The sequence below is a fragment of the Cnephaeus nilssonii genome, assembly GCF_951640355.1.
Source record: "Cnephaeus nilssonii genome assembly, chromosome: 7".
NCBI lineage: Eukaryota > Metazoa > Chordata > Mammalia > Chiroptera > Vespertilionidae > Cnephaeus > Cnephaeus nilssonii.
The window spans coordinates 91,477,960-91,489,014 of record NC_137078.1 but is presented as its reverse complement, the minus strand read 5'-3'; the positions used below and the strand labels follow the sequence as shown (position 1 = coordinate 91,489,014).

At 53.8% G+C, this 11,055-nt stretch overlaps 1 protein-coding gene across 1 annotated transcript; it reads right to left on the bottom strand.

The window, feature by feature from the left end:
* Positions 1 to 253: 253 nt before the first annotated feature.
* DDOST (dolichyl-diphosphooligosaccharide--protein glycosyltransferase non-catalytic subunit) lies at positions 254 to 8,641 on the bottom strand. Its single transcript, XM_079776534.1, has 11 exons — positions 8,441 to 8,641; positions 8,121 to 8,231; positions 4,021 to 4,107; positions 3,147 to 3,250; positions 2,919 to 3,013; positions 2,530 to 2,623; positions 2,123 to 2,271; positions 1,661 to 1,808; positions 974 to 1,094; positions 750 to 856; positions 254 to 665 (listed from the first exon to the last, which is right to left on the bottom strand). The coding sequence occupies exons 1-11, from the start codon at positions 8,598 to 8,600 to the stop codon at positions 516 to 518; spliced, it is 1,326 nt and encodes a 441-aa protein (XP_079632660.1). The 5' UTR covers positions 8,601 to 8,641; the 3' UTR covers positions 254 to 515.
* Positions 8,642 to 11,055: the final 2,414 nt, after the last annotated feature.

Below are 11,055 nucleotides of genomic sequence, written 5' to 3'. Positions count from 1 at the left end.
ATGTACATTTAAGGTTCTTTTGAAAACCAAACCATTCTGTGTCTGTTATAAAGGCCAGTGCTGTTACCTTAGATTTCCCATTTCAGCAATTCCCCACTGGCCTCGGTGTATTAACCTTATTTTATCCCTTGAGAAGTTTGGAAACACTATCATTTCATAAAGTCCAGTCTAGTCTTCGGCAAAATTAAAAGAGGACACTTAATGTTTTGTGTCCAGTCATTACCCTCTTTAGCAAAGTACAGGGGGAGCCAGATGAAGTTTGAGGGTAATGTTTCTATTTATTTTAGAAATGAGAGTAGCTGCACATTTGAAAAATACCACTCAGCACGAGATGGAAAAACTCACATAAAAATCATCCCTGGACCCCCACTCTTTTGTACTCAGTGCTGCATCTCCCATTGAGGTACGGCTATGCCACTGTCCCATGGCTTAAAAAAAATAAAAATAAAAAAGGGGGGGAAACCAATCCTACTAAAAACCCTCCGGTCTCCGTGCTGTAAGGAGTCCCAAGGCCCTCAGTCCGACTTTTCCTTCTCCTTCATGTGTAAGAAGACGATGCTGAAGATGAAGAGTCCGGCCATCATGGAGAAGGCGCTGGCGTAGTAGGGGTAGGCCGAGGGGATGAAGCGCTCATACTGCGTGTGCTGCAGCGGCCTCACGGACACCTGCAATAGGACAGAGTGACGGGCCCCGGCCGCCAGCAGCTCGGTGGGACACGCTGGCTGAAATGGGCTGTGGCCTGTGCTTACCTGAGTGGAAGAGTACAGGTGTGTGTAGCCAAGCCGGTTGTAATCCACTTTAAACTGGAACACACCGTACACGTCCGGCAACTTGAACTGGACACTGTACTTGCCACCTGGGGAAGATCAACACATAACCAGGAGGGGTTCCCAGAGTGCTGCTCGGTCAGCCTCCTGAGAGAGTACAGGCGGGGACTGTCTTCCTGCAGCTCCTCCTGGGAGAACTGCTTTACCTTTCTTCTTCAGGAAGGTCCTCACAAAGGGATCGATGCGGACAAACTCCAGCTGAATGTCATCCCCATCAAAGGGGACCCACTGGCCATTCGAGAGCTGCTCGATCACGATGCTGTACTCCTGAGAGGAAAGGCCAGTTAGCAGGGGGCCTGTGACTGGAGGGAGGCTGCCACCCTCAGAGCTGCCGAGTCCCCATCACAAATCCGGCAGGAACTCCCAGGAGCTGTGAAAACCTGGGCAAGCCCCACCCCCGGCAGTAACTGAAATACCACCTGCAGGCTAACCCCTCTAACTGCCATCCACACCTGTTCACAAGCCAGTGGAAGCCTGCACCCAAACTGCGCTCCACCCCTGGGGTGCCAGTACTCTTGGGCATCCCTGCTTCCACATTCACTGCTCTCTTGCCTTTCCCCACGTCTCTTGCCTCAAACCCGACTCTAATGGCATTTCTCTAGGGATCCCACGGTCGGCCAAGTGAGTCAGAGAAGCCCCTCCTGCTCCCGCACTTCCCACAAGGTCGCCATCAAGATCTCCGTTTTTCTGCACCCAAACTGACTTCCTTCAGGGCAGAGGTTAACGTAGTCATCCACATTTAGACCCCGTAGGCCCAACACAGTGTTGCATAAATGCTTTTGAGCTGGGCCAACTTGGCCAAAACCTCCGGGCCCCCCTCTCCAAGCTCTTACCACAAGGTCAGTGACAGTGTAGGCATTGGGTGGGGCTGTCTCGCCCACCCGATGGTGGGACACGGGCCCCACACGGAGGACACCCTCCTCTTTGAACACCCAGCGGGAGAGGGCCAGAGCCAGCTCATAGTTGCCTGTCTGGGAATACCTGCAGGAGGAAACAGCAGAGGCTGGAGCACCAGAGCGAACTCCTTCCCAGTGGGAACACGGGAATGAAAAGGTGAGGTGGCGCTGCTCTGGGTGTCACCTGTACAGCAAGGACACCATTTTCAAAGTGCTCCCGAGAGGCATAACTAGCTTGGAGTGCCCGCACTACCAATACAGCAACAAAGTCAAATCCTTAAGTAATTTTAAAGCATCTACGGATACTTAAGCCTCTTGACACTTTTAGCCAAAAGGCTTCTTCCTTCCCATCGGACCCCATCACCCAGACCACAGGCCTCTAAGTCCCCTGGCATGTACCTCTGGGAGCCGGGCATGGCCTTCTGCACTGCCGAGTTGAAGAAGGCATCGCTGAAGAAGTCGAGGGAACCACTGAAGATGACCCGGGCGTTGTTCCTGGCCTGGAGCCCAGCAATCAGGAGGGTGTTCTTCCCCACGGCATGGGGATACTAGGAGCAACATGAGGCTGTCATCCCCAAGAGCCAGGGCCAAGGACAGCCGCTGGGCCCCGAGCGCAAGAGGACCGCAGGCTGGACCTGAACAACCTAGGCCCTACCTGAGACACCACTCTGCCCACTCCCCCTCCCCCACTTCTTGTTTCACCAGCCTCGGCAGCATGCTTCCCTGCTTAGTTCTCCTCTTCAATAAAAAAGCGCTTTGCTACCAGGCCCAGGAGATGGGGTCTCGAGTCTGCAAAGGCCCCTCACCTGGGTGATAGGTTTATCTGGGAAGAAGGAGTACGAGGTGGAAGAGCCTGTCAGGATGTCCAACACCAAAGGATTATCAGGATCAGCCACCATCCTGGGGAAGGAAAAGAACCACCCAACTCAGACCCCAAGAACTGCACCCAAAGGACCTGGGGCTCCCTAAGGGCCATCTCTTCGCAGGAGTGAATCCTACTTCCTTAATAGGCAAACTCTTAGCTCTCCTCTTGCTGTAATTATGAAGCTTTGACTCTTACATTATGACTTAATCCCACCTGCATCTTCTGGAGGAAGGAATACGCTCAAATGATCACAAGTCTGGTAGGTTTCCTGACAAAACAAAGTGACCCCGCTCCTCCCAGGTTTCTGTTGGCCTCTCCTTGCTCACTCACCCAACACCTCGAAAGAGGATGGGGTTTAGAGACGATTTCCCAACAATGGTCGGGGCCTTCAGCAGGTTCTCAGTGTCGGCCACAATGAGCGTATGCTGCAACAGCAGAGGGGAGGCCGGTGGTCAGGGAGAGGTGCCCCCCAAACAGGGGTCCCTCCCGGCTCCCGCACGGTTACTAGGGTGAGCTGTGCTACATGGGACTAAACCTGGAAGGTGATGGTCTGATTACCTGGCCAAGGTCTGAGATGTCATAGTTGTGATGGTCAATGACAGCTGTTTTCTCCTCATCGAACTCAATCCCACACTCACTGCCCAGCTCGCGAAGAGGGTCACCTGCACAGACCCAAGAGATGCCTGGCTGAGCCCTTAGGGGTGGCCTGGGCCGAGCCATGTCACTTGCCCTGGCATCCTTATGATTCACTCTCCCAATCCTCCCCAGGGCCCTGCAGCATCACCAGCTGGATTCCTAGGCGACAGCATGGTAAAAATCAACAACACACACCTGGCCTTCTCCCTCCACAAATACACAGTGCCCTTGGTTCCGCACAAGACCCCCTTTGAAGCAAAGTACCACCTCAGCAAACCTGACCTGAATGAGCCCCGGCTTACAAGGTTTCTCTCTTCATCATCATCACTTCACCAAACCCCCCTCCCCCCCACCGCTCCCCGCAATGTGGTTCTTAAAAGCTGTCAATACTAAAAAAGGTGAAACAAGATTGGCCAGGTGTTGTTCATGGTTCTTCCTACTTCTAAGTATCTTTAAAATTTTCCAAAATAGTAAACAAGACAAAAATTTGTCCAATGTTTGTGTTCTACCCAATTAGGGTCTCCCTACATGTCTCCTCTTTTTAAGGAAAGAATCACCACAAAACAAGAGGGGAGGGGACAAAAACAGAGAAAAACGGTTCCCAGCCCTTAAAAGGACCCGCATCTCATTGGTTCTGGTCACAGGCCAGGAGGGACTAAATGGCTCTGTAGTTCCCTCACTCACTCGCTGGCAAGGACCACCCAATGAAGGACAATCTGGCAGCTTCCATTTGTAAAGCTCTCCAAGCTTCCTGGAGAAATGGGGGAAGCACCAGAACTTCTGAGATCAGACCTACCAATGTCTGAGCTGGCAGCTACCAGGACACTGCCTCCACCGTCAATAAAGGTACTGATGGTCTCCACGTTGATGTTGCCTCCAAAATCTGAAAAAAGTACCAGACTCAGTGATCCAGAAGGTTCCTCTCACTGCTCCTCTGACATTGCGGGGGGGGGGGGGGGGGGGGGGTAGGGAAGGGGAGGGGGCGGACCAGCCACAATAACAGAATATTGCCCTCTGGAGGCCCAAAACGAGAGGAATGTTTACCATATATGCCCTGATACAGGGCAATTCTCCCATTTTTCCCAATGTGATGATCCAAAAATAATGGCTCGAATTCAACTTTTACAAGTATAAATTAAATAGTCAAACACCCACCAATTATAGTTGTCACGTTATTTATACACTCTTCAAGTTACATCTATAATAATAAAAGCATAATATGCTAATTAGACCGGATGACTTTCTGGATGAAACCACGGCGAATGGGGGCTGAGGCAGAGGCAGCCACTGCCACAGCGGGGGCCAAGCCCCTTGCATGAATTTCGTGCATCGGGCCTCTAATCTATATAATCCATATAATAAAAGGCTAACATGCAAATTGTCCCCTCAGGAGTTAGATCGACCAGGAGTTCGACCACTCACTATGACGTGTGCTGACCACCTGGGGGCAGTGCAGAACGATGGAAGGCCCTGCAGGCAGCTGGAAGGTCCCGACTGGCCCTAATTGCCGGCCAGGCCTTGGGACCCTACCCGTGCACGAATTTTGTGCACCGGGCCTCTAGTCTATATAATAAAAGCCTAAGCAACCATCACAGCCAAATGACCAGAACAACCAGTCGCTATGATGTGCACTGACCACCAGGGGGCAGACGCTCAATGCAGGAGCTGCCCCCTGGTGGTCAGTGCGCTCCCACATGGGGAGTGTCGCTCAGTCAGAAGCCGGGCTCCCAGCTGGCGAGTGCAGCGGTGGTTGCGGGAGCCTCTCCCGCCTCCGCGGCAGTGCTAAGGAGCAGCGAGCAGGCAGGTGGTAAGGAACGAAGGATCCCGGACTGTAAGAGGGATGTCCACTGAGGGGTTCCAGACTGCGAGAGGGCGCAGGCTGGGCTGAGGACCCCACCACCCCCAGTGCACGCATTTCATGCACCAGGCCTCTATATAAAATATTTGTTTAGAAATGCTGCATTTTCCCACTCACTTCATGGAACAACTTCATTCAAACTCATCGCCTGCACCTTTAGAGCCACTCTGGGGGTCACCTAACATGGTTTGCAAGAGCCCATCAACTTCACTTCAGTCTAAGTTGTCTGAGAAAGAGCACTTTTGACTCTAAGGATGATGCTGTCTGTCACTGAGGCTAGTACTCATTTGCCCAACATGAGTAGAGTTTTTTCTAGAAATCCTACAGGTTTATATCCATTGTAGCCATAACAGAGCCACTTCATATACTGTGCTTTAAAAAAAAAAAAAAAGTGATCACTAAAAAGGGTCATTAATTTCCAACATCTGTAATTGTGAGATTATATCCTTTTTTGGTCAATTTGGTCAGGTGTCTGCCATAAGCATCCAAAACTAGCTGTAAAGATCTGAATATGAGAATGACCCTCTTTAATTTGGTAATTTTTACATAAATAACAAAAACAAAGCACCTTACTCTTCCTTCAGGCTCAGACAGAACATGTATCTGGGAACTACATTTACAAAGCCATCATCACTCTCCTACAGAAGCCATCAGTCTTAGACAATTCAGTAACAGCTCCTTACGGTACAGTGGTCCCCTAGGGACAATGCCTTAAGACATTTCTGGTTGTCACCAGGGGCGTGTGTACTGCCATCTAGTGGGTAGAGGGACCCGGGATGCTGCTACACATCCTGTAGTACACAGGACAGCCCTCTCAATGAAGAATTATCCAGTCCAAAATGTCAAGAGTGCCGCTGCTGAAATGGAGACACCTGGGCTTAAATCTAGGCATCCCTTCACCTTTCTAAGTCCATTTCCCTACCTACAAAAAGGGACCCAGGTTTTGGGGGTACAGAGGATCCTTCTTCTGTAGTCATTACTTTACTGAATTCAACTTGGAAGCTTCCTGATCCCAGAGAGGGCAAGGAACCCACTGACTCGGCAACGGAAGCCAGGCCAGCGTTCTCACACCCGGGAGGGCTAACGGTGGTCCCAGGGCCACAGAAGGGCCCCTGAAGCAGGGACCAAACCCTTACCCTGACCCCCACCAGCAGGTACAAGCCTCCTCCCAGGAGTGCCCGAAGGACTGCGGCCGTGTTTCCCCAAGTGTGGGACCCATTCTGCCAAGGACAGGAAAGGTGACAAGGTGATGTGGGGCAGAGCTTTAAATAACGTCAAATCTCAGAGAGAGTTCCTCTGTCAGAGAGGGTGTCTCAGTTTGATTCTGGGCTTTAACACTTCCCTCACTTTCTCATCTCCTCTTGTAAAGCGACTGATAGGACTTCAAAGCCTTCGCAGAAAACAGAATCCGTTAGAGCTCAGCACTGCAGGGAACCTATTCATAGCTGCCTTCTCCTGAAGGCAAGGGTGACACCGACTCCATTTCCGTGGCGATACTGGGTTCATTACTGGGTTCCTTTTAAAATGTTACTTTAGTTTTTAAAAAGTCAGTTTAAATAAAAACACTATTAGCACAGGTGATATGGAATATGGTAAATATGAAGGAGGTACGGGAAGTCACTTGGGAAACACTGTGAGGCTCTCTGACACCTACCTTCTCCCACCCACCTTCTCCCTGTCTCAGCCACCGTTTCCCTCCTCCTCAGCGACACTCCCACTCTACCTCCTGAGCACAACGCAGACGGCTCCTGCGCTCCACCGGGTACACCCCCACACAGGGTTTGGCATCTCATTTCAGGTCCTGATTCTTATCGCCTCCAAGACGGACTGAAAGAACTCCTCAGGGGCAGGCTCTCTGTCGCCGTGAGGATCTCTTTCAGAGCTCCAGACACAGAAAAAACTGGACAAACGCCAATGAACCAGCTGAAGGCTCCATTCACCTCTCCCCGCCCCCCGCCCTTAGCAACCTGAGGATTTTCATTTGTACAACCTGGGCTCACCTCCACCCAACTCACTTGCCTCCGAAAAGCCAACACGAAAGGCACATTTTGCAGGGGAGGTGGGGGAATCATGATAACTGTTGGGAGCCGAGAGAAAAATACTTCAGGGATCTGGCTGAATCCAACCTCACAGGAACTACAGAGAATAAAGTAGATGCCAATGAAACGAAAGACTTCCTGAACTTCATCAGCTGAAGGAAGAAATGGCAATCCTGTCTTACCTCAGACAGGCACAACCTGAGCCCTCGGAGAAAAAGATAAATGGAAGCCACTAAAGAAGAGAATGACTGGATGCTCCCCAAAAAGCTTGGCAAAGAGAAACAGCCAAAGGAACTGGGGTATTTAGTCTGGAGAAGAACCAGCTGAACCAGCTATGATTACGTGAAGGCTGTGCCTGTAATCAAAGCATTAGCCCTACTCTCTAAGGCCCTCTCCCCCACCCCAAATAAAGTCGGAAATAGGAGGCAAATTCCAATTTAATATAAGAACGTAACAGTTGTCCAGTGGTGGAGTTGACTGCAGTGTAAGCTCTCTGTCACAGGAATACTGAAGTAAAGATATTCATTCTGTCTAGACCTATCCATCCAGCCTCAAACAGGGAGCCAGGCTAGATCATTGCCAGGCTCTTTTTCCGCCTGAGAACTATGAACCCACAAGTTCAACTGCTACAGCCTCTTCACAGCACGCCCTATTAACAGCATGCCGTCTCCTCCTTCCACCCAGGCCAGCCCTGCTAGGGGGTTCTCCATCTTTCCTATCAGTCGCTTTACAGAGAAAATTCACTTCTCAGATTAGCAGGGCCCCAGGCTCCATGGTCTGTGGCAACGCTTGACCCTACAATCCTCAGCTGTGTCTTTTAAGGAGCTGTGCCCTGATTGGCCCAGGACAGAAGTTAACACGTTCCTCTTCACCGGCAGCAGCTGTGGCCAGGGCTAGTGACCCATCCCATGACCCAGAACATGCCCAAGATCCAGAACGAAGTGACAGATCGGCCCTGAACCTACCATCCCGGTTGTGGGGGTGACGCGCAGCCCTTACCTTCTACCGAGGGGGAGAAGACGATGAGATTGTCATAGAGGAACTCCCCGTACTTAATGAGAGACAGGCTGGGGTCATCTGCGGTCTTGAATGTGAGTTCAAAGCCCCGATCTGCACAAGGAGAAAAGAGGCAATGAGGCTGAGGGAAACCGCCGCTGCAGAGACCACGACAGCCCTCCCCTCACCCCCAAGCGCCAGGCCAGACCTGGGCGGCCCGCTCGTGGAAAACGAGTGCGAGGGAGGGTGGCCGTTGCCCTCGGGCTGGGGGACCTTTCCAAACTCAGACTCTCACCCGCCGCCCCCTCGGACCCCCGTCTCACCCTTCAGACTCCGGAAGAAAAGCGAATGAGTCTCCCGCAGGTTGAGGTTGTCCAGCAGCACTAGGGTGCGGGGACCGCTGGCGCCGACCAAGCCAAGCGAGGGGAGGAGCAGCAGCAGCCACAAGCGGGACCAAACGCGGGCGGCGGCGCCAAGTTCCATCTTTCTGCTCCTGCCAAGGAACCAGAGCACCTGGACACCGGAAGTACCCCATCTAGCCAATCGCGGCTCGGGATCCTGGAGTTCCACCCGGAAGTGATCTGGGTACGCCGGGGCCGGGCTCCAAGAGCCGCCGTTCAGATGATAGGAACCGAGCCAGGAGCACCACCGGAAGTGCCTCGTTGTAGGCGGAACCTCTCAGTCCTATTGGCTGAAGGGGCGCGAGGCTCCGCCTCCCTAAAGAAAACGGCTCAATCCTAGACAGACAGCTCTGCAGCCCCGGCCAATCAACAGGACGCTTAGTCTGAGCGGTCCGGCCTCGCGTGGTGTTGACAGAGGCCTCCCTGGACCACCTTTTCGTTTCTCTCTGGTCCAGGACAGCCTCGGGACTGGGAACCAGGCCCCACCTCCACCATCTCCAGAGAGGAAGAGATTGGAAAAATAAGACCAGGGACAGGGACACTTTAGACTCCCGCGGCTTGCGGGCCCAGGGTCCTTGGCGTGGCCTGGCCTGCCCTGCCTGGTGGCCCACGCTGCAGGCAGCGAAAGGGCGGTGGACCAGCCCAGCGACAAAAAAGCTCTAATTGGGCTCATTCCCAATCTCTGTCCCTCACTAGCCCCTTTACCCGGGGATTTCACTCCTCTCCAGGCCACTGTTCTAGGCTGGAAATAAAATGGCCAGAGGCAGCTCGCCTACCCATCTGTGTGCCTTCGGAACAGGCCTGGGCTCTTGGGAGGACGAGAGCGGGTTAAGGCGCTAGTGCAGGGCGAGGCTGAGCAACCTCTCAGTAATGTTGGCTCCCACCCCTTCTACCTGGATCAGGGGCAGGGCTCACCTCCCACCTGCCTCAGGCCATCACAGGTCTAAGTGAACGCTACCACAAGCAGCTCCAAGATTTCAGTCCACCTCTAACTCAAACCGTTGCTTAGGAGTCAGCCACAGCCCACGGACACCCCAAGGCTCTTCGCTCTCAGGTCTGCAGCCTCGTGCTCCTCTTAGTCCCTACCCAGGGCTTACCTGGAACAGGTCTCCTCTGACCTTTAGCATACCCTCCGCTTCCCCACCTCCTGCCGTTTGCTCATGCAGCTCCCTCTTCCTCCCCACATTCCCATCTTTAGCCTCCCCAGATATTCTCCATCCTTTATGGGAGACCCCCATCCCCACCCCGCAACACCTGCTGCTGCTCCCTTCACCAAGGGGACTTTGTTCCCATGAAGACCTGGCTGCCTCTTAATCAAAGTGTTATCTGCAGCCTGCCTCAGTAGGTACCTAAGCACCCTCCACCCCACCCCAGCTTCTCCAGGATGTGAGCTCCCTGGCCCAGCATGTGGTTTGTGGCATGAGCCACAGTAACTAATATAAAATAGAGGAGGAGGAAGGATGGGCTGACCCGGAGCACCTGCTGTGCACCGGAACGTTAGAAACGACCTCATTTTACCTCCACATGAACTCTAGGAGGTGGGTGTTTATCCCTGTTTCACAGATGAGACTCAGAGTGAAATGAGGCTCAGGACAGCACCAAAGGCCAAAACTTCTCCCTCAAGGGTATGAGCCCCTCCCATGAGGCAGGCCTGGGCTACAAGGAACAAGGGGAGGGGTGTGGCCTAGGTTGCTAGGGTGGCCTGGATTCGTTTCTGGCCATGTCAGGGCACCCGGTTCCAGCACAGCCCCTGAGGGCAGACCCAACCTGGGCCTCCCATGTTTCCTCACAAGGGCTCTGCTTTCCTGGGCCGCAGATCCTTTGAGAGCCTAATGACAGTTCAGATGCTTTCCCCAGAAACAAGCCCTGGAGCGCACACCTGCAGGCCTCACGGGAACTCTGGGGCCTGTTTGTCCTCATGGCCTCAGCTACTTAAGACCCTTTGGCCCAGGAAGAGCTTCCAGGCAGGGAGGGGCCCAGTGCCGCTGCCAGAGAACCAGGGAAGGGGGCTCGTAGGTGAAAGACAGTTTATTGGGGCAGCTTCTTGTGGAGCGGTCTCCGTGGGCCACCGAGCAGCTGGCAGCGGGCAGCAGGGGGCAGTTGCTCAGGCCTCGCGCACCCGTCCTGCGGGGCTCCCCCAGGGAGTGGGCCAACTGGACAGAGGCAGTTTTCCAGCACCACATGCTGAGCTCGATCCCGGGGAGGTTGCTGACCACACCGGGGCTGCTGGTGAAGGCCTCCAGGCAGAGCCCGTGGAGGCACCGAACAGCACTGGTGGGCACAGGTGGCGGGCTCCGTGGCAGGTGAGTAGGTGGCAATACTGACGTGGCACTGGGAGCTGGAGTGGGCCTTCCCAAGGATGGTCCAGCTCTGAGGGGCTCCCGCCGGGCAGAAGTGGGCTCTCTGGGGAACAGGGAAGGGAATGTGTCCTCCAGGGCGAGGGCCCCCTCAAGCGCCCCTGTCACCGTGGGGGCAGGAGGGAGGAGGCCCAGCGGGGGCTGCCCCGGAGGGCCTGGCAGTCACAGGAGCCCCCAGCA

What these genes read in the sequence shown, in the direction of transcription:
- DDOST (XM_079776534.1), bottom strand. Translation starts at nt 8,600, where the DNA reads ATGGAACTTGGCGCCGCCGCCCGCGTTTGGTCCCGCTTGTGGCTGCTG. An exon ending in GACCTTCCTGAAGAAGAAAG is followed by an intron (nt 857 to 973) that starts GTAAAGCAGTTC and finishes GATCTTCCCCAG; the next exon opens with GTGGCAAGTACAGTGTCCAG. An exon ending in ACCTGTACTCTTCCACTCAG is followed by an intron (nt 666 to 749) that starts GTAAGCACAGGC and finishes GTCCTATTGCAG; the next exon opens with GTGTCCGTGAGGCCGCTGCA.